General features: G+C 41.3%; 2 protein-coding genes across 2 annotated transcripts; both read left to right on the forward strand.

Annotated features, from left to right (window-relative positions):
• Nucleotides 1-758: 758 nt before the first annotated feature.
• On the forward strand, nt 759-10,239 carry taf7 (TAF7 RNA polymerase II, TATA box binding protein (TBP)-associated factor). The gene is made up of 12 exons (XM_038699785.1): nt 759-936; nt 2,055-2,131; nt 2,237-2,315; nt 3,104-3,237; nt 3,532-3,652; nt 3,799-3,857; nt 4,304-4,376; nt 5,894-6,007; nt 6,870-7,064; nt 8,853-8,965; nt 9,544-9,603; nt 9,951-10,239. Exons 1-12 carry the CDS (start codon nt 918-920, stop codon nt 9,993-9,995), a joined length of 1,089 nt encoding a protein of 362 aa, XP_038555713.1. The 5' UTR covers nt 759-917; the 3' UTR covers nt 9,996-10,239.
• A 588-nt stretch (nt 10,240-10,827) lies between these two features.
• LOC119888422 lies at nt 10,828-19,886 on the forward strand. Its single transcript, XM_038698977.1, has 8 exons — nt 10,828-11,461; nt 12,337-12,516; nt 12,895-13,083; nt 13,720-13,896; nt 14,450-14,591; nt 17,185-17,777; nt 18,412-18,565; nt 19,165-19,886. The coding sequence occupies exons 1-8, from the start codon at nt 11,366-11,368 to the stop codon at nt 19,884-19,886; spliced, it is 2,253 nt and encodes a 750-aa protein (XP_038554905.1). The 5' UTR covers nt 10,828-11,365.
• Nucleotides 19,887-20,081: the final 195 nt, after the last annotated feature.

The following is a 20,081-nucleotide window of genomic DNA, read 5'->3' on the forward strand; positions in this document are numbered from 1 at the left end:
TTTCATGGAGTATTTCCATAGTTGATGATACTAGCTCTAACCAAGGATTTTATTATGAAATCTCCCCTATTCTCATATTAAACAGGAAGTGAGACGAAATTGTATTTTTTTATTTAATCTATTATTTCTGTTATAATCATGGTAGAACAGGATCTTATAGTAATCTTTACTCTTAAGCAACATTACATTTTAAAGATTAATAGAATTAAAGATTCCGATTTCTCAGGGTGTTTTGTAATGACGGTTTTGTTCAACTAACACCAACGTTACATGTAATGCATCTATGCAAAATCAGCCAACTACAATGTTGATATTTGTTTTCCCTAAATATTTGATATTTGAGTATCACTTTTCCTCCCGAAACTCGACAGCAAGTCCCGCGATACCAAATAAAATACGTCAGTTAATGTGACGTTCCCGCATATAGGAAATTGTGGTTTTATAACGGATAAATTCCGTATAAATTGAGTAACTCTAAACCTTTATTTATAGTCTTTGAAACTGGGCAGTACATTAATAACATATCTGATTCAAAAAAATAAGAGAGCTGTGAAAACACTTCATTTGCGCTATTTGTTAAATGATCTTCTATGAAACTCCCATTGGCTCTGTTCATGTCTTGAATATTCTTGTCCTTGTTCAAAATTCTAGTAAAAAAACGTAAACACACACACACACACACACACACACACACACACACACACACACACACACAAATAAAATTAATTTCACAATTTCCGATGACCACCTGAATGCAGCACGAGTCTGCGTTACACCATTCGTCTTGGTCAAAGCTATGTTTGCTTGGTGTTGCTAAGCGGTGTCGATTTTTAATGAAAAGCGTATCTACCTTTACCTGTATTTTCATAATTTAACCACATTTATGCAGCTGCGCCGTCCACATTGCTAAAACGAAGATGACATCTAAACTGAAAGGTATGTTATAAGCCTTTTTACCCTAATAACTACCAGGCTAACATGGCTAACGTTAGACGCTCTCTTTTGTAAAAACGCTGCCTTTGCTACTGAATTTGTGTTGAAATACATTATTAGTGATAAAAATAACGCAACAAAATCACGACTATTTGGTTGCTGCGACATGTGAACAACAGTGGTGACAAGTCAAAGTCTGGAGCAATTTTATCAGGGTTGTCTGTAATGTTAGCATTATTATACTTATGTTCGCTGAGGTTATAAATCTGCTTCATTAGCTTAACGTTACACAAACTGTGTTATTATACCATTATTATTCACCTGAAATTTAATCTGTTAATGATAATGTTAATTTATATATGATGTAATTCGGCAAAACACAGAGGCCATTCATACTACGGTGTATCAAACTAGATGCTGGTAAACTTCAGTTAGTCGTATTGAAGTAATAAAAAAAATGAATACTTTTGAGAGAAGTTATGATACTATTGGTTGTTTTGTATATAGTGATGATGGCTGAAAAGAGATGTTTTATTTTGGCTACTTTATTTTTTACCACCAGGAATAAAAAGCCAAAACTTAAATATTACTGTACATCATTTTATATTCTCCATCAGACTTAATGTATATCAAGAAGATGTTATCTATATATGTCTGAGCAAGAATAATAAATATGCAGTGCCAAGGCAGAATAGAAACATTAGGATACAGGTAGCAAAAAATGTTCAAATTTGAAAGAAGCTTATATATGAAATCAATTATGAGACAATAAATAAAAACAGGATGAGCATTAAAGTTGTTAAAGAGGATTGTGAGTTTTATTATTTACTCCAAAATGTTAATCCACAAATTAGTTACATTTCTTAACAGCAAGTGCATGGTGCGCTTTGGTTTGAGTGTGTTTCCTTTAGGTGGTAAGTTGTGTTCGATAAAGTTCTCAATCTAAGAAGCCTGGTCTGAGGGAAGGGCTGTACAAGCTCAGAAATATGAAATTATGAATAGCTGCCCGTGTCAAATATCATTGTGTTTCTAGTGTATTGTATTATAGTTTCATAAATCCATGCAAAGCAACAAGGAAGCTATTTTACCACTTTGTTCATGGTGATGTGTTTCGACTCTAGTTGGGAAGGTCGGCTCCAAGAATAAGGAGGATGCTCCTTATGAATTGGAGAGCCAGTTTATCCTGCGGCTTCCTTTGGTGAGACTGCTGCGCCTGCTGAAACTTATTATTTCTACGAAATTCACCGTGACCTTTTGCTTGAAATGCTGTGAATTCATCGTCCTATTTGCTCATCTTTTACAGGAGTATGCCTCAACAGTAAGAAGGATTGCCCAGTCTAGCAGTATGAACATGAAAGACCGACTCACCATCGAGTTGCACCGTAAGTTTGTGTATCTGTAGTCTTGGTAACTTGTATTTATGTTTGCTTGTGTGATGTCATTGTTCAAACACAACTTCAATTTGTCTTCTGTCAGGGTATCCATTTGAAATCCAGTGCAGAATTTTTTAAAACTTTAAAATGCACTGATATCTTTAAATGAGCACTACTGACATATTTCAATCCACAAACATTGGAAATTAACATTCTTTTAACTGCACATATTTGGCATTTTTATGGCATTTATTTTTATGGTAGGCTTATTTAGTTTTGTTGGGACACATTACTAACTAGGGCTGAGTCATTAATCAAAATATTATTAAAATCGCAATATGGCCAAGTCCTGGCTTACAAATCATTTTCTCCAGACGTAAGGAAACATGTATGTTACAGACAATTTCAAGAACTATCTGCAGTGTTTCCCATACGTTCATTTATTTGTGGCAGCCCACCACAATATCAACGCTGATCGATTTCTTTTTTCTTTTTTGTCTTTTTTTTTTACTAGGCCTATTTAAAATTGTAAGGAGCCTAACTAATAAGGAGAGATATGTTTTTTTCTGTGAAAAACGTCCTCAAATGTCCAGTTTTGTCCGCAACCCACAGATAGTCAGGTCTACTGACATAGATGAGTAAAGAAACCAGAATCAGTAATCAGTAATAAGTTGGCGATTAATTTAATAGTTGACAACTAATCAATTAATCAATTAATTGTTGCAGCTCTAGTGGTTACCCTTGTCTCACACACAGCATTTCATCATTATCAATTATGTCATCCCTCTTCTTTGTAGCTGATGGTCGTCATGGTATAGTGAGAGTAGACCGTGTTCCTTTGGCCTGCAAACTGGTGGATCTGCCCTGTATGATTGAGTCTCTGAAAACGGTGGACAAGAAGACATTTTACAAGACTGCTGATGTCTGCCAGGTAAACCACTGCATTGGCATTACATTTAGGTGTCATCTTCATTAGATACATTGCTTATTGTTCAGGTTAAGGAAGACGATTGTGAATAAAAAGTACTTTCTGCCAGGTGGAGCAGCAATGTAGCATTCATTTTAGGACGTAATATTTAGTGGATACATATTTGAATTCTATGTACATTAACATTTAAAACTAATATTTTATCTCTCCTGTTTATTCTAAAACTGTAGTACAACAGCACTAAGCAGCAGAATGCTTCAGAGTCATTTACCACTCATTTTTGCATCCATGGGTTAGATGCTGGTATGTACACTAGATGGAGACCTTTACCCTCCTTTAGAGGAGCCAACTGGCACCGACCCTAAGAGCAAGAAGAAAGACAAAGACAAGGACAAGAAATTTGTTTGGAACCACGGCAGTAAGTAGACAAATATCTGCACACAGCAGCTTTTTGAGCTGTTTGTACTAAAAACTTTGCACACCAGCGATTCAGGAAACACAATTTGCCCTCCACTGCTGATTGAGCGATTTTGACTTCACTAATCCTGTTGTTTTGGTCTCTAGTCAGCTGTCCTCTGAAGAACACACGCAAGAGAAGATTTCGGAAGACCGCAAAAAAGAAGGTTTTGACATTTTCATTTCCCCCTCAGCGCTCCCCTCCCCTTTCCCGCCCGTCCATTTCTTTATCACCCCGTCTGATGATCCATCTCCTTCCTAGGCTCTCGTCCAGCAGGATATTTACATTTCATAAAACAGGAACTGTGGTGAAAGTGAAAACTAAGATTTACATATAAATAAAGCCTTTCCATCGTAGTTTGTCCCAAAGGCAAGCAAAAAAGCAATTTCACTATTGCTTTGATCAAAGTGAGCGCTACACTTCTACTTTGTCTTCACCATAAATCTTCCTGAAGATGCAGAGCCGAGTGATATTGATTTGGCCCCTTCTGTTTTTAATCGCTAATGTGCTTCCTGGCGTGAGGCCATCTGCTACCTGTGCGTGTGTGTGAGAGGAAGAGACCCAGAGAGATTCTGCTACATGTAACCCAATCTCTTTCTCTCCCTCTTGCAGTACATTGAATCTCCTGATGTGGAAAAGGAGGTAAAGAGATTGCTGAGCACAGACGCAGATGCTGTCAGTGTCCGTATCCTTTTAGATACCTACACATATTTTGCACATTTCTTTTATAGCCTAACGAGCTAACCAAACATTTACCTCATATAATGGCAAGCAACATTATATAATGTAAAAACAGAATGACATTGTTGTCAACGTGAAAACTAACCCTCTAGTTGTGACTTGTGACTTAAAGGATCATTTTGGTATTTTTAAACCCGGGTCCCATTTTCACATTTAGGGGTCGAAACGACTAGTAGGTACAAAACGTTATGGAATCGGGTGCAGTGGATGGCTTTAGCAAGCAGCCTCGAAACAGCTGCAGAGGCTACAACGTTTTCCTTTGAGGCAATTACGCCCATCATAATTATGTCCACAAAAAGTGCTTCTTTTTGCCACTTACAGGCTCAGACTGTTATACGAGGTGCAGGGTTCGACAAAAGCAAAGCCCAGGGCCAGTAAAAATGTATGTCAGGCAGTTTCAGTGCAGTGTCAGTTCCTCTGTCTACATCTGAAGTCAACTGCCTCGCTGCCTTTGTCCTACGTCGTCTCCAGTGGCAGCGTTGTAACTGGGGTGTAAAAATGAGGGGAAAAATGTTAGGTTGGACACTGACAAGGTGTCAAACAACATCATGGAAAGGATCCCTACAAATGAATCCTGATGTCACCCTTTGTTTTTAACAAGAAACAGAAGTTTTGCTGAAGGACAATTCTCCCTCTCAATTCCCATGACAGGTGAGTTGTTGCAGAAAGACGCCAGTGGAAACGTGAATCAGAGAGAGGGGTTTCTTGTGTTAGAGTAACGTTAGCAGTTCCTATATGTACACAGCAAACTCCCCTCTCCAACTCTGATTCAAGTTTCCACCGGCGTCTTCCTGCAACAACTCTCCTCATAACATTTCAGAGCCAGAATTGTCCTCTGAGCGAGACTTCTGTTTCTGATTCAAAACACTTTTTATGGAGGCAATTTTAATGAGCACAATTGCCCTAAAGGAATACTTTGCAGCCACTGTAGCTGCTTCACAGCTACCTTCTGAAGCCATCTACAGCATGGAACGTAACCTCACTCTCTAACATCCAAAATAGATTGATCTAAGGGCCAAGCTGGTGTCCTGACTACTGCCTAGCTCACCTGACTTGTCCGTCCTTTGTGAAAGAGATGCACTTTGCAAGGAGGTTATTAGTGCTCGAATGAAACTAAACTTGCCTGACAGAATAAGAGCACAGCAGGACTGCGCAGAGTGGCTGCTTGCTGTGTGTTAATTGAGATGGACTGTTCATTATCATTGCTTAGTTGGTCACAGTGAAGCTAGATTCTAATTATAGCTTCAGCGTAAGCATGAAGCAGCAGACGCACACATGAGAACCTAATGAATGTTATAAAATTAAGGCATTTCCCATTGAGTAACCCCTTTCAAGTCTACTTCAAAGAAGAGTTTGTGGAACGTGAGAGTTTTGAAAGTCCATGAGTCTTTTTAGTGAAGGACTTCTGAAAGTTGGGAGGATTCTACAGCGGTATTGTTGACTTTAACCCGTGACGTTCAGGGTGGGAAATCATAGCAGAGGATGAGTCCAAAGAAGCTGATCAGCACAGCTCTCTGGCCAATCTGGACTCCTCACCTGGCACGTCGGGACACAAGATGGGTCACGGGTCCTCTGGTAAGTGAAACGTGTTCATCATTGGTAAATTATGAGGAATAAGATGTAGTGGGCTTCTCCAGCAGGCTGGCTCCTCCGATTATCTTGACCACATGGCATATAGAAATGCAAATACATAGATGCTGATACAGATATTGATAGAACATTTTGGATAAGGATCCACTTAAATTTGTTATGAATGTCAGTGCTCTCTAGTGGACAAACACTGTAATGGAGATTCTTTTTGTAAACGATCTCAAACATACATTTGGCATTTCGGTACAGTGATTTCTGGTTCCTTATTGGCCACATATATGTTGATGCTGATTTATGGGCAATAAGCTAATATCATCCGATTTATTGGTCAAGCTCTTTGTGTGCAGCTACTTTGAAGTGGCACAGATGACTCTTGTGATTGACCTGACTGTTCTTTGATACTCTCCACCCCTCACTAGCAATTGAAATGGTCCTCTGTAGCAGACCTTCTACAATTACCTAGGGGCACAGTGCAAGTGTGCTGACACTCACAGGTGCTGAGGTCAGGGGTGTGCATGAGTGGCATGACTTATATAACTAAAAAAGTGTTACCACAGAGTTTTAAGAACAAAGTCATTTAAAAGCCGCTTATTTTCTGCCTGTTATGTGAATGTACCACCATGTGTTTAAGCACACTGTTTTTCTTTGCTATGGAAGAGAAGCTAACATCATGAGTGGGCTGTTTGGAGTCCACATTGATCCCACATGGTTTATGACATACAAGACCATATTCTTAACTTACTCACTACACAGTTGTCTCTGTGACCCAGTTCAAGTGTTCTGAATTCTCGCTGTTTCCATCTTTGTGTCCACGTTAATAACACTAATGTGTGTTCCGCATGGCCAGCCCAGCGTGACGAACTGAGAGAGATCTTCAACGACATAAGCAGCTCCAGCGAGGATGAGGAGGACGAAGGGGACCGGCATGAGGACGAGGACCTGAATATCATGGACACAGAGGATGATCTGGTCCGACAGCTCCAAGACAAACTCAACGAGTCTGACTCCGCACAGCATGAAAGTGATAGAAACACCCAGATAGGTGAGAGGAAATCAGGGTTTCTACACAGATCTGGAAAACTTTAAAAAGAAAAATCAGTTTGAAAGTATGGAAGTAACTTTATATAATTATAGGTATATGTCCCTGACATGTAGAGCCAAAGCAATTAATCAAGACATCTTTAAAGTCCTTTTTATCAAGCAAAAATTCCAAATATTTTCTGGTTTAAGCTTCTCAAATGTAAGGATTTGCTGCTCGTCTCTTTTTTGCATGTTTTTTATTGAATCTATTTGGGTTTTGACTCTTGGTTGGAGAAAACTTTTCCCAACATCATCTTTGGCTGTAGGAACACGTGATCAGCATTTCCTGTCATTTTCATAGACTAAACAATGAAACGATTCCTTGAAAGAAAAGAAATCATCGACAGATTAAGCGTTAAAAAATTGTTAGTTGGAACTGTACTGACATGTAGTGTTTGTTGTCAAACATACAGTTTACAATTCTTGCCAAATTGTTTCCAGTTATAAAAAAAAAATCCAGGTCTGACAAAGGTGGTGGGATATTGTAAATGAAATACACATAGGAAGGATATAAGACCTATAGATGTATTGTCCATAAGGTGGGAGGTGCATATTAATGTACATCTGTAAGTTAAGTTGAGCATGTGTATGCTTTTCTGGAGCGTGTGTCTGTGTATACCCAGGTGGATGGAGTTAGTGTAGCATTAGAATTACGTAATACTTCATGCTGTGCTTGCAACTTGCATTTACACCTGTGAATTTGCTGTGTGAATACTGATTCCTTCAGCCAACTTACCCAGCATAACAACAGTCTTTCAGTCATAGTACTCATGGCTGAGAACCTGGCATGCTGATTTCAAAAAAAGACCTGTAGACCAGAGACAATCTGACATTAAATCAAATCAAGCCCCCTCAATAGTGGTCAAAACAGAGGTCCAATATAACCTTAGTCAGATGTGTGGACTTCTAATCAGAGCTGAGTTTTCTAGGTCCGATATCTCACACACACTCGCTCAAATAAGTAGCCCTACTTTCACGTAATGCACGTGCTGCGCCCTCGCCCACAGAGATGCACACACTTGACAGCTCTCCTCCTAAACTAACCATCCTGACAGGTGTTGTGGTTCAGCGTTTGGCTCAGACAGCTGTCCAGCCTGACGGCTCAATGCCTCCTTATCTGCATATATGGAGCTGTCAGTCAGCAACAATGCTGGTCAGCTCCACTGTAAGAGCCTTTCCGGATGTGTCGGAGTCTGGCTGTGCGCGTTTCTGGCAGCCCGGCAAAGTTGTAATAAATAGGTCTGCAGGGAATCGTCCCTGCTTGATGTTGCATATTAGATAGGTTGGATCAGAGGATTGAAAGTCAGTTGGGGGGGAAAGCAGAGTATACGTACAATTAGTTTGGAAGATGGTTGATGGCAATGGAGCCACAGGTTGTCGTGAGGCACTATCACTTTGGATGGATTTAATGAGAACCCTCTGTGGAGCCCAGAGTAGACTGATTTAGTAGTGTCTTTTAGTGCCTTTATTCTGCCTGCTGGCTCACGTCCTTTTAAATTGATTTGTTGTTCCCATTAACTGCAATTTGTCAACCTGAAATGGAGGCATCCGTGTGGTTCAGCAAACCAAGGTGCATGTCTTGTCCTCATGGCTTTGTGAGTACAGTGTTTCTCTCAAATAATGCCACATCATCATCTCTCTTCAGGTTCTTCTGTGCACTCATCACTGCACAGAAAAGCAGAAGTGTAAATGACACAGTGACTGTTTTCGTGACTGGAGTAACATGTGAACCTCCTGCTGTTCCCTGCAGTTATGGAGTTCCAGGTGCAGATCAATGGCGTCAAGGCCAAGCTCCAGGAAACCCGTGCAAGAAAGAAACAGCAGGAGGAGCTCATCATGAAAGTGGAAAACCAGGCCCTCAAAGTAAGCAGTGAACACACACTTCATTCAGAAACTAGGTCTGCATGTACAGAAACATAAACAAGAACATGCAAATGAGCTTGGAGGCAGAAGTCTTTATGCAGTGTAAGTTCTCTCAACATTGATGTGTAAACAGCTGATTACACACAGTGATGGTGGCCATAATTTTGTGTTTTTGTATTTTTAAAGCCCTAAATATTAAATTTCTCCCACAGCCCTTTACTGTATAAGCATTGCCAGAGAGGAAAAAATGTCATGAAAATTCATTGTTCTGCCAAGCGCTCTTTAGTGGAGACTTTACAATAAGTGAAACATGAGCAGACATGGCCCTTTTTATGTTGCCATTTTGAGCTCTTATTGCCTGGCGTTTCGGGACCGTCAAAGCCCCATCTCCAGTCGTTATTATCACAGTTGCAGGGAAAAGGTCAGCTGTCTCTGACTGGCATTCCAAGTGGCCTTTCTGTCAGAGAGGAGATAGTGACACAAGCAGCCCAGGAAGACACACGTTTAAAGCCATCACAATTTAATGAATCTCAGCATGTCAACTCAGACAAATCTTGTTTGTGTCTCTCCTCTCACAGAACCGCTTCCAAGCTTTGTTGGATGAGATTATTCAGCAGGAGGAGCGGGAGATGGAGCAGGTAAGAACCTTTTCGTAAAAGCCGAGGATCAGTGCTTCCTGTGAGCCTTCTACAGCTTTTGGCACTTTGCATGAATGTCAAATACCATGTTAGCAGATTGCAACGTGCAGGCTGTCCTGCAGTTTTCATGCCTAATAGCAAAGTTCAAAGTCAATCACGGGAAATTACCATCCTTTTTTGCAGTCATGGCACAGTGGCCACCCGCTGTCTTGTGTCGTTGTTTGTATTGACAAATGAAGGCAGCAAATTAATGTGAAAAGACATGTTAATCATCATCCACTTACCCTCCAATTACACCCCGGGGCTGTCGGGCATAGATCACGCCTTCTATTTTTCTGCTCCAACAGCTGGCCTCCCTGCAGGAGCAGCTGGACTCACTGATAGAGAAGTGACCACCAGGGGGCAGCCTCAAGTCATCTTCAGCCACACATTAACACAGGAGGAGGAGAAGAGCTTTCATCCAGGGAGGAGGGAGTCGTCGTTAGCTGACTTGCTGTGTCATTCCTTTCTATTTGTCGTTTTCATACATTACACATACAGCATACTGATTTCTGTATTAAAAGTCAGTGTTTTTTTATTAAGTTGAAAAAATGAGTTACTATATGATTAAAGTATTTGCTTGGCTTTAACGGTGAATATTGTGTCTGTTTTGCTTGTCATCTTAAAACTAAATGTACTCACAGCCAACTCAGTGTCCAAGAAATGAATGAACCTTCTTCAGAGACACAGTCAATATCTAGCGTCTTTATCTTCTATAATTTGCCGTATTTCCACAGAGATATGACGCTGCAGAGGATTGTTGACCTTCCACAAACACCTGTGTTGTTAGACCAGGGAGTAGAGAGACCTCAAACCCATTATTTTGTTTTCACAGGTTTACCAGCTGAAATCCAAACACACACCTTGCTCTGCTAGCTACTAGCAGCCTTTTTGAGACATATTTAGAGTGTAACAAGAGATAATGAATTATTTACACAGGATTGAAGCATTTACTTTTTCATTCCACTGTCTAATTTAGCTGGCTGTGGCACCGCCTGGTAGCACACAGTAATTTGCATCTTTGTTACTGCTGGCGTGTGTATTTAGTGTAGTGTCCACTGATCTTACTGGCTTTAAACCGTGCCAGGACAATTTACACTCTAACAACTCCTCACAATCCAGATTATACTATGAGTTTCTCCCATATTCAAGTGCTTCTTCAAGTGAGAGCTGAAATGATTAGTCAGTTTAATCATGTTTTGAATGTCTTTCTGACAATTGATTGACCAAAATTGAGAAAATAAGCGGTAGATTAATCATTAATGAAAATCTTTGATTGTCCTTATTCAAACCTTAGTTACTGTAACTGTTAAGGGCTTCCTCCTGTCCACCCACTTGTGTGATGTAATGGCCAGACAGCCACGTCACCAACATCATCACATCACCAGATTACTGTCCTTCCAGAATGATCTTAACTTATTCCCGAGTGATCTGTGCCTCTCTTGTCTACATGATTCTGGGCCCGGCAGTCCTCCCCCGCCTCTCCCGCTCCTTCCTGCAGGGATTGCCCCACCAATCGCAGGGGTAGGCGAGAGATTAGCTCCTCAGATTAAAGTGTCCACCTCCAAACCCTGCTTAATCCTGCCATCTGTCAGAGAGCAGCTAACCAGCCAAGACTCTCTCCACAGGGCTAATTAGATAGCCAGAAGAACACAGACTTAAGAGAGGAAGTACATATTGAAAACACACTTGTCTGTGTGGTACTGCTCAAGGCAGAGTAACAATGGAGGAGATGTACCTTCTGAACCTCCCCGGAGTCAGGAAGAAGATCCTGGCTGGAGGCACAGGACCGCTGCCCCACTTTCCACCTGGGACAAAGGTAGCAAGTCACAATTAACTTGATAACCTAAATTATACTAGATCCATACTTCGTATGATAGGAAATAATTCCTTGCATAATTACCATTTATGATGTAATTATTAATTAATGTTCCACAGGCAAAGTGTCTATTTTTAGCTGTGTTGCATTGCCCACTTCAATTAGATTCTGATGAATTATTCATGAAGTGAGGACATTTATTGTGTTTCTGGCACGTACACACAGAGCAAACATTTGGTCAACCAAATTGCAACATGTTATTTTGGCTCTGTGTTTGTGTTCACCCAGTGATCCGCTGGCTGGACTTTTTTCCCTTCCTAGTCAAATCCAGCCATATGGCACCAAGCCTGGACACTGACAAACATTTTCCATGACAATGCCAGCATGAATTTCCATTTACCTGTGTGTGTGTGTGTGTGTGTGTTCCCTCCCTCCCTCCCAGGTGGGGTGATTCCCAGTTGCTCACACAGTCATCATCACACCATTTGTGCACAATCTGTCAAGCTATAAATAAAAGGTGACATGGAGCCAACGTAATTTTACAGTCAGAGTGACGTGAAGACTTAAAAAAATCTTTGTAAATCTGTCACATGCACACAGACAGATGGAACGCATAATGATAACCAGCATGTCTGTGTTACAATTGAAAAATTTTCATTTTAATTATAACTGAAATCCAAGGTCTTTGAAAACATGTGAGGCTCATTCATGGACTTCATTCATGTATTTATATAAGTATAAAGAATGGACAAATTGAACACCATTATTAGATTTTGTATGTATTATTTTAAAGTATATTTTGTTGACAAATAGTTTCATTCATTAAGCTCCACCCTCTAACTCTTCCTGTCCCATGGTCCCTCCTGCTATCCCAGCTGGTTTTCAATTTCCAGACACTGCTAGACAATTTTGAGCGAACCGTCATCGATGACAGTCGACTGGCTGGTAGGCCAGCTGAGATCTTTGTCGGAAAGATGTTCAAGATGGAAGTCTGGGAGACCCTGCTGATGTCCATGAGGATCGGAGAGGTGGCTGAGTTCTGGTGCGATGCCACTGTGAGTTGAACTACAGACTTCACTCATGCACACATACATACACGGAGATATACCTGCCCCTGAAAGAGGCCCTAATAAGTGTTCATGAGCGAGGTTGGGAAGTTTTGGCTTCTGGTAATGCACATGAATCAACCTTCTGAAGCCTCCTACGTGCTCAGTATTATTAACACAAACAGAGCACTATATTTGTGCACATTTTAGTGTTTCCCATCTGCAGGAAATCTTAATTTGCAAGTGAAATTGTGGCCATTTCTTGTGTTTTCCTTGTAGGACTGATTGGCACAAGCTAGCAGCACCAGGGGGTTAGCATGATTAAGTGCTCGTATGTCTTATTTCAAACCTGGGGTTTATGTGTTTGTTGATGGGTTCATTTTGCAGCACACAGGCTTGTACCCAATGGTGTCCAAGGGAATGAGGCTGATCGCTCAAGGGAAAGACCCCCTAGAGGGCCAGAGGCACATGTGTGGCATGGGAAACATGTTCCACTATCATTCCACTGGTTTCCCAGAGCTGGATGAGCTAATGAGAACTCCTCAGCCACTTATATTTATCATGGAGCTGTTGCAGGTAAGCACCAGTGGTAATACTGTATGTATGTCACACTGGATAGCAAAAGAAGAAGATAGTGTATAACAATCAGCTGTCGTCTCATTTTTTCAATAAACATCATTTCTCAGACTTTAGCATGTGTAAACATAGGCAACTCAGTAAGAAAATACACATATACCAATTCTGTCCTCTATTGAAACACTCCTACGCACTATTTTCGAAAATCCACTGACAGTCCCAACTCTGCCTATAACATTCAGCTTTGAAATATTACAGTATCCAGAACAAGCTTGAAACTCACCAGGGGGTTCAGCAGCAGTAGCAGTAAATTAACATTTCCCCCTTCCACATAGTTTCACAATGCTTTTCCACATACAAGTTGACAACTTTTCAGTGATGGAAGAAGTACTTGGATCCTTTACTTAAGTAAAAGCAGCAATACCGCAATGTAAAAACTTACAAGTGAAAGTCCTGCATTAAAAATGCTTGAACAAAAATGAAATAGAAATGAACAATTATAAAATTATTGAGTAAACATACATAGTTTCCTTCCACCGCTGCAATTCTTTGTACCTATTTAGCATTCACTTGTGCTTCCATCGCTTTTGACTTTTTTGCTCTGCCATGCTCCCTTCCTTCCCCTGCTGCTTCCAGGTGGGAGACCCCATGTCCTACCACAGAGAGTCGTGGATGATGGAAAAGGATGAGAAGCTGCAGATAGTGCCAGGTCTTCACATGCAGGGCAATGTGCTGGTCAAGCAGAGACAATTCAGAGAGGCTGCCAGCAAGTACAAAGAGGCCGTCCTGCTGCTGAAAACAGTCCAGTCCAGAGTGAGTGAAGGGTTAGCAAAATTAGTTAGGTGCAGGCTTGTGCATTTTCAGATCTCAGGATTTTAGTTTTTTGGGACATGTAACTCCCGCTGTTTTCCAGTGGGAAATTCCTGTTTTCCTGTTTTGCTCTGCTTCACTGTGTCCCTGATTACAGGCAGTGGGAGGGATGGCAAAGGAAAGAGGTGGGAGAGCTGTCTAGGATGAGAGGGGGATGTAAGGATGGAGGAATGCTGGTGGGATAACAAGTTGTGTACGAGATATTCTGATGAGAGAGTGTAGATCTTTGGCAGCTGTAGATATCCTATATACAAGGTTGATGTTAAGAGGTATGCAGATGGTTGGCCTTTTTTGCAAACAGCTTGTGAAGATCTGTTAGGCAGAGATGATGTGTTTGGTATTATTCAGAATCCCAATGTCATGTTTAAATCCCTGCGGAAAATATGTAAACCTACAGAATTCACATCAGTTATTAAAATATGTGTAGGAGATGCCAAGCAACATATCAGCAGTGATTCAACCATCTGTGAATGTGTGTGTCTGTGTGTGTGTGTAGGAGATGCCGGGTGATATAGACTACATTAATTTGGGTCGAATGATTGTCCCCTTGGAGTTAAACTACTGCCAGTGTATGTTGGAGCTGGAGGAGTATTATGAAGTTATAGAGCACACCACCGAACTGCTGGAGAAACACAAAGGTAAGTGCCTGGTTGAACTCAGTTGGATTGAACTAATCCTTGTGTTTGGCACTGAAACACATGTTTAATTTACCTTTTCCAGGTAGAGATTACTAAACACAATTTTTCTTTTCCACTGTCAACTATTACATTCACACAGTTGCATCATTTTGTAAAAAAATGCATATTCACTTTCTTGCCCAGAGAAGAAAACAAGAGAGAAGAGAAACTTGATACCACTCATGTCTGTCAACAGCAAGCTTGGCTCTGTCAAGAAGTAAAAATACAAATTACCATCACCTATAAGGCTAGAGCTAGGGTACGGTTAGCTCAGCTTAGCATAATGACTGGAAAAAGAGGAAAAATGGTTAACCTAGCTGGCTCTGTCCAACCCAATAACTCAACCTGATCTTTGTAGTTTTTACACTTTTGTTTTGTACGGATTAAATGTGTTGATTATTGAGCTTTAGAAGTAGAGGTGGATTTTTGTTACCTTTGGAAAGAACCAGACTAGCTGTGTCCCCCTGGCTGCTTTCAGTCTTTATGCTTAGCTGCACTAACTCCTGGCTGTAAATTAATACCACTCTCATGTCTGTACGTTAAATATGAAGCTACAGCCAGGATATGGTTAGCTTTAGAGGTGCTAGTAGGCAAATATTTTTACCTTTCGAAATAAACAAGCTCACTTCCCCAGCTTCTTATCCATATGCTAAACTAAGCTAACCATCTCCTGGCTTTAGTATCATGTTCAACAGACAGACATGAGAGTGGTAACAATTTTCTTATCTATCTCTCAGCAAGAGAGCAAATTAGAGTATTTCCCAAAATGTCAAAGTGTTCTTTGTAATCAAGTACATGAAAAGCTGCCCAGTGGTGAGTAAAATGAGGGCTTGTACAGAGTTACTTCCACCCCAGAATATGAAGAGTGACAAACATTATTTTCAAAATGTTGTAAAAAGCTGACAGGTCAAGGTCTGATGCCTGTGCCGATTTTATTGCAGTGGCTGTTTCATGTTTCTGCTGTGTATTCAGTGAGAGTGTGTAGGAGAGCTGAGGCTGACATTACCAAGGGTTGGAGCAGTCCTGGGAATTGTACTGTCAAACCCATGGCTACTCATATAATCCTAGAGGAGCTCACTTGATAGCACAGTCTCTACTTCAGAACCTTACGAATTATGCCACCGAGGCAGCCTTTATTTTCCTCGGCCCCTCAGCATAGATTTCCTGCGCGTGCGTGCGTGCGTGCGTGTGTGGCAGGAGGAGGAAGGGTATAAACAGTATTGTGGAAATGACGGGCAGGAGTTTCTGAGCTCCACTGGACCAGTTTGAGCTGTCGTCACAGAGCTGCAGCCTGCTTCACAAGGCTTATAAGAATGATCCACCCAACACCAGCTTCACTCCACCTTTCCCATATTCTCCTTTTCTCCTTTTTCAGTGTCTTTAATTTCCCTTTTCTGGTACCCTCGTTTTCATTTCCCCTCTTCACAGTTTTGTTTCCATTTCTTCTCCACTTTACTTGCATTCTTCTTCTTAGTGTTGTTCCTCCTGTTGTCTGTATCAGTTCAAGTCAGCCACTCTACCGCTATTTCATCCTTTCAACAGTTTGTTCTTTAGATAAGCACCCAATGGTGGCTCACTGCAGTGTGTCTGCTTTTGCCAGAGGCGACAACGAAATCTGTCTAAATGTTGGCTGAATAAAGATTTAGCGTAGAGGGAAATTAAAATGCAGAGGAACAGAAAAACTGAGTGATCAGTGGGCCAATCAAGCACATGAGCCTATTCTGAAACAGAGGTATAATAGTGTGTGTGAGCATGTGAGCATGTCCATGAGTTTTAAGAGAATGGTTTGACATTTTAGGAAATACGCTTATTCACCTCTTGGCAGAGAGTTAGATGAAAACACTGATACCACTCTCATGTCTGTCCTTTAAGGCTACAGCTTGCAGTGAGTTAGCTTGGCTCAGCACAAAGACTGGAAACAGGGGGAAACAGGTAGTCTGGCTCTGTCAAAAGAAAACAAACCTACCAGCACCTCTAAAGCTCACTAATTAAATATATCGACTTTGTTTAAACCAAACAAAAAACACTGTGATAAACGACAATTTCACAATTTTTCAGTTATGTGCCAGACTACTACTAGGACAGACACAGTTACTGCCCACAAAATGGCGAATTGTCTCTTTTCTCACAGATAAAACAAACGAGATACATTGTGTTAATTAGTGAGAGGTGAATTTTGTTATAGTTGGGCACAGCCAGTCTAGCTGTTTTTGTACAAAGCTAAGCTAATTGGCTGTTGACTGGATTTTCAAATTTAACAGACAGACATGAGAACGGTCAAGTGTCATCTACGCTTAAGTGAATAAGTGTATATTGCAAAATGTCAAAGGCTTTAGTGAGCAATAAAGACGCAGTATGTGTGCATTTTTAGTTTGGTTTTGCAAACAGAGAAGTACACATACTGACAGTACACACCCACACACTGTCCTAAAAGCAGACAAATCACCACCTCAGCTTCAGCAGGCAGAGCAGATTTGTTATTGAATATCTCTAGGTTAGACATTAATAACTCTGTTTTTATTCATGTTATTTGTCTTGTTATTCTGTTTCTCAGACTGCGTGAAGGGCTACTATAAGAGAGCCAAGGCCCACGCTGCTGTGTGGAATGAAAAGGAAGCCCGGAAAGACTTCAACATGGTGGCCCAACTGGACATCACTCTGGCTTCTCTGGTCAATCGAGAGCTGAAGGCCCTGTCAGAGCTCATGAAGGAGAAGTACTGGGAGGAGAAGGAGAAATACTGGAATATGCTGGAGAGAAAGAAAAACAAAAATGAAGAGGAAGAGGAGGTGGAAGAGAAAGGAAACCAAGAAGATAGTGAAAGTGTGAACGCAGAGAGTAAAGAGGGCGTGGGGGAAGAAAAAGGTGAAGAAGAATCTCCATCCAAATGTGCTGAAGTCCATCAAGAGGACCTCGGAGGAAATAAGGTTAAACCAACTGAGGGAACAGGTAACGAAGAAGAAGCGACATCTTCTGAGATCAATCCAAATGCTTCCAATAAATTCGAGGGGATCGACTGGCAACAGATGTTACGACTGGTCATGTTGCTGCAGAAAGAGGGGAACTTCCTCATTAAAGAAAAACACTTTCAGGAAGCTTCTGCAAAGTTCAAGGAGGCCATAGAATATGTGGATGTCCTTCAGAATACGGTTAGTTTAATTGATTATATAGTGGCGCTGTGTTAAAGCATTCAACAAAGGAGTAGTATTTTTGTGGAAAATTAAATGTAAAATAAAACCCTTTATGATGACAATGATTGTCGAGATGGATATCAGGATTGATGTCGGCCATATTAACAGCCTTTAGTCCATTGTGGTTGGTAAACTATAATCATCTGCCATTGTTGCCTTTTTAGTGGAGAGCAGCTGTGGCATTGTAGGTATGGTGGCGAAGTGAGGAGCAGCGAAGAGAGTGCTAAAAATAACAGCCATCCACAGAGATATCATGTTGACAGCACTTGCCTGAGCTTCTTTTCTCTTACTTAAACTCCCTCACTTCTGCCACACTCACACCTTTCGCATACAACAAACTCCCTCTTCCCGTCCACCCACCCTCTTCCATTTCATTCCTCCTCCTCCTATTTGTACAATCCTCTACCATTTACTGCATCTCTGTATTGTCTTCAGCATCCAATCTCCTTTATCATCCCTCTAAACCCATGTATTTTCTTCCCTCTTTTTGTTGTCACACATTTTCATTTTTGTTTCAACTTTTCGACATTTCCTCTGCCATCTATCACCGCCACCTCCTCATCCTCCCATCTTGTCCCCTCTGTGTACCCAGCAAGTGGATCAACAGGGAGAGGATTGGCAGTCGCTGGAAAAAGTGCGCCTTCCGCTGACCCTCAACCTCAGCCAGTGCTTGCTGGAGCTCAAACAATACCAGCAAGTGGTGGAGCTCAACAACAAGCTGCTGAAGAAGCATAAAGGTAATACATGTTAGTTTGAAGATGGAGTGTGAGGCAGGGTAGGAAACAAAAAAGACATATTTTGATATAGAAATAGGTACATGAGTATATATAAACATGCTCGGCTTTAGTCTTTTTTTTTTTTTTCTTACCCAGCTTCGTTTTTAAGCTTGAAAATATCAAGATCTGTTGCTAGTACAAATGCCTGGCCCTCAGCAAATGCCTGCCTTCCCACTGCAACAATCCTTGATCTCTGTGTTTACCAGGGAAAGAAGGAACCAAACATTTACAACCGCATTGCTGAGTCTCTCTTTCACTCCCCTGGCACACACCCATGGACATCACAGTCAAAAATGAAATCATTGTTTTCTTTGTTTCTGCTATGACTGAATTATTTATAGTTGAGGCTGACGTGAAAAGGTTGTTATGCTTTCCTTTTCCCTTCATTTACTTCTCTCCAACTTTCTCCATCTACTTTTTCTGTTTCCTGTCTCACCACTGGTTTCAGTGCAGTTACTCATCCTCCCTCTAGTAATTTTATTTTACCTTTTACTTTTAATTTTGCTGCCTCTGAGTTTTATTCTTGCTGACCTCCTGTTCCCCCCCAAACCTTTTCTCCTACACCATAGGTAACTTTAAGGCGGTGTACCAGCGGGCAAGAGCACACGCCGCATTGTGCAACGAGGATGAAGCTCGGAGGGACTTTGGTATGGTGGAGAAATTGGACCCACAATTCAAACCCTTCGTCCGCCAGGAATTAAAAAAACTGTGTGAGAGCATGCGTACGGTACACGCCCGCCAGAATAAGACTTACTGGGATACGACGCAGGAGAAGTGGGGGCCTGGTGGAAGCAAGTCAAAGAGTGCAGCAAGAAAGAAGAACGTCAAATTCTCACAGAAGGCCACTGAGGAAAAAACTAAAGCAGATAAGAAGACAGAGGGCAGTAAGATAGAAGGCAAGGAAAGCTCAGAGAAACCCGCCCCTGCTGAGACAGAGGGAGTGGATGAAGCAGAAACAGAGAAAAATCCAGATGTGAAAACAGAGCAGAGCAATAAAGAGCTAGAGAGTGGGAGAGCGAGTGGAGAGGGGTTAGATGATGAAAACATGCAGAGTGGCGTGGTTCATGAGGACAGGCAGGGTGCACCAGATAATCGAGCAACGAATAAAGATAGCGATCCCGCTCCCACCAGCACAGGCACAGATAATGTAGTGAGCAAGAGATCGGCGAGCGATAAGGGCAGAAAGAAGGTCAAATGCCAATCAAGTGCTGCACTGGGCCCAAGCAGAACAAGCCAAGGGAACAAAGCCACCAGTGATAAAACAGCAAATGGTGGTACTCAATCAGCATAGCGCAATGGGTTGGAATTGTCTTGTGCAGAGCCGAAGGGTAAGCTGAGGGCAGAGAGACAAATCCTAAAAAAGAACAGCACTGTGGATGTAGAAAGTAAAACAAGACAAGTAATAAACAGCCAAGCCTCAAGTCTCAACAGGAAATATTGATTCTGCTACATACACATCAAAATATAAACACATTAATATAAACAG

Source organism: Micropterus salmoides, unplaced genomic scaffold (genome assembly GCF_014851395.1).
Source record: "Micropterus salmoides isolate LMB-PRFRI ecotype aquatic unplaced genomic scaffold, ASM1485139v1 Ms_hic_scaffold_5, whole genome shotgun sequence".
NCBI lineage: Eukaryota > Metazoa > Chordata > Actinopteri > Centrarchiformes > Centrarchidae > Micropterus > Micropterus salmoides.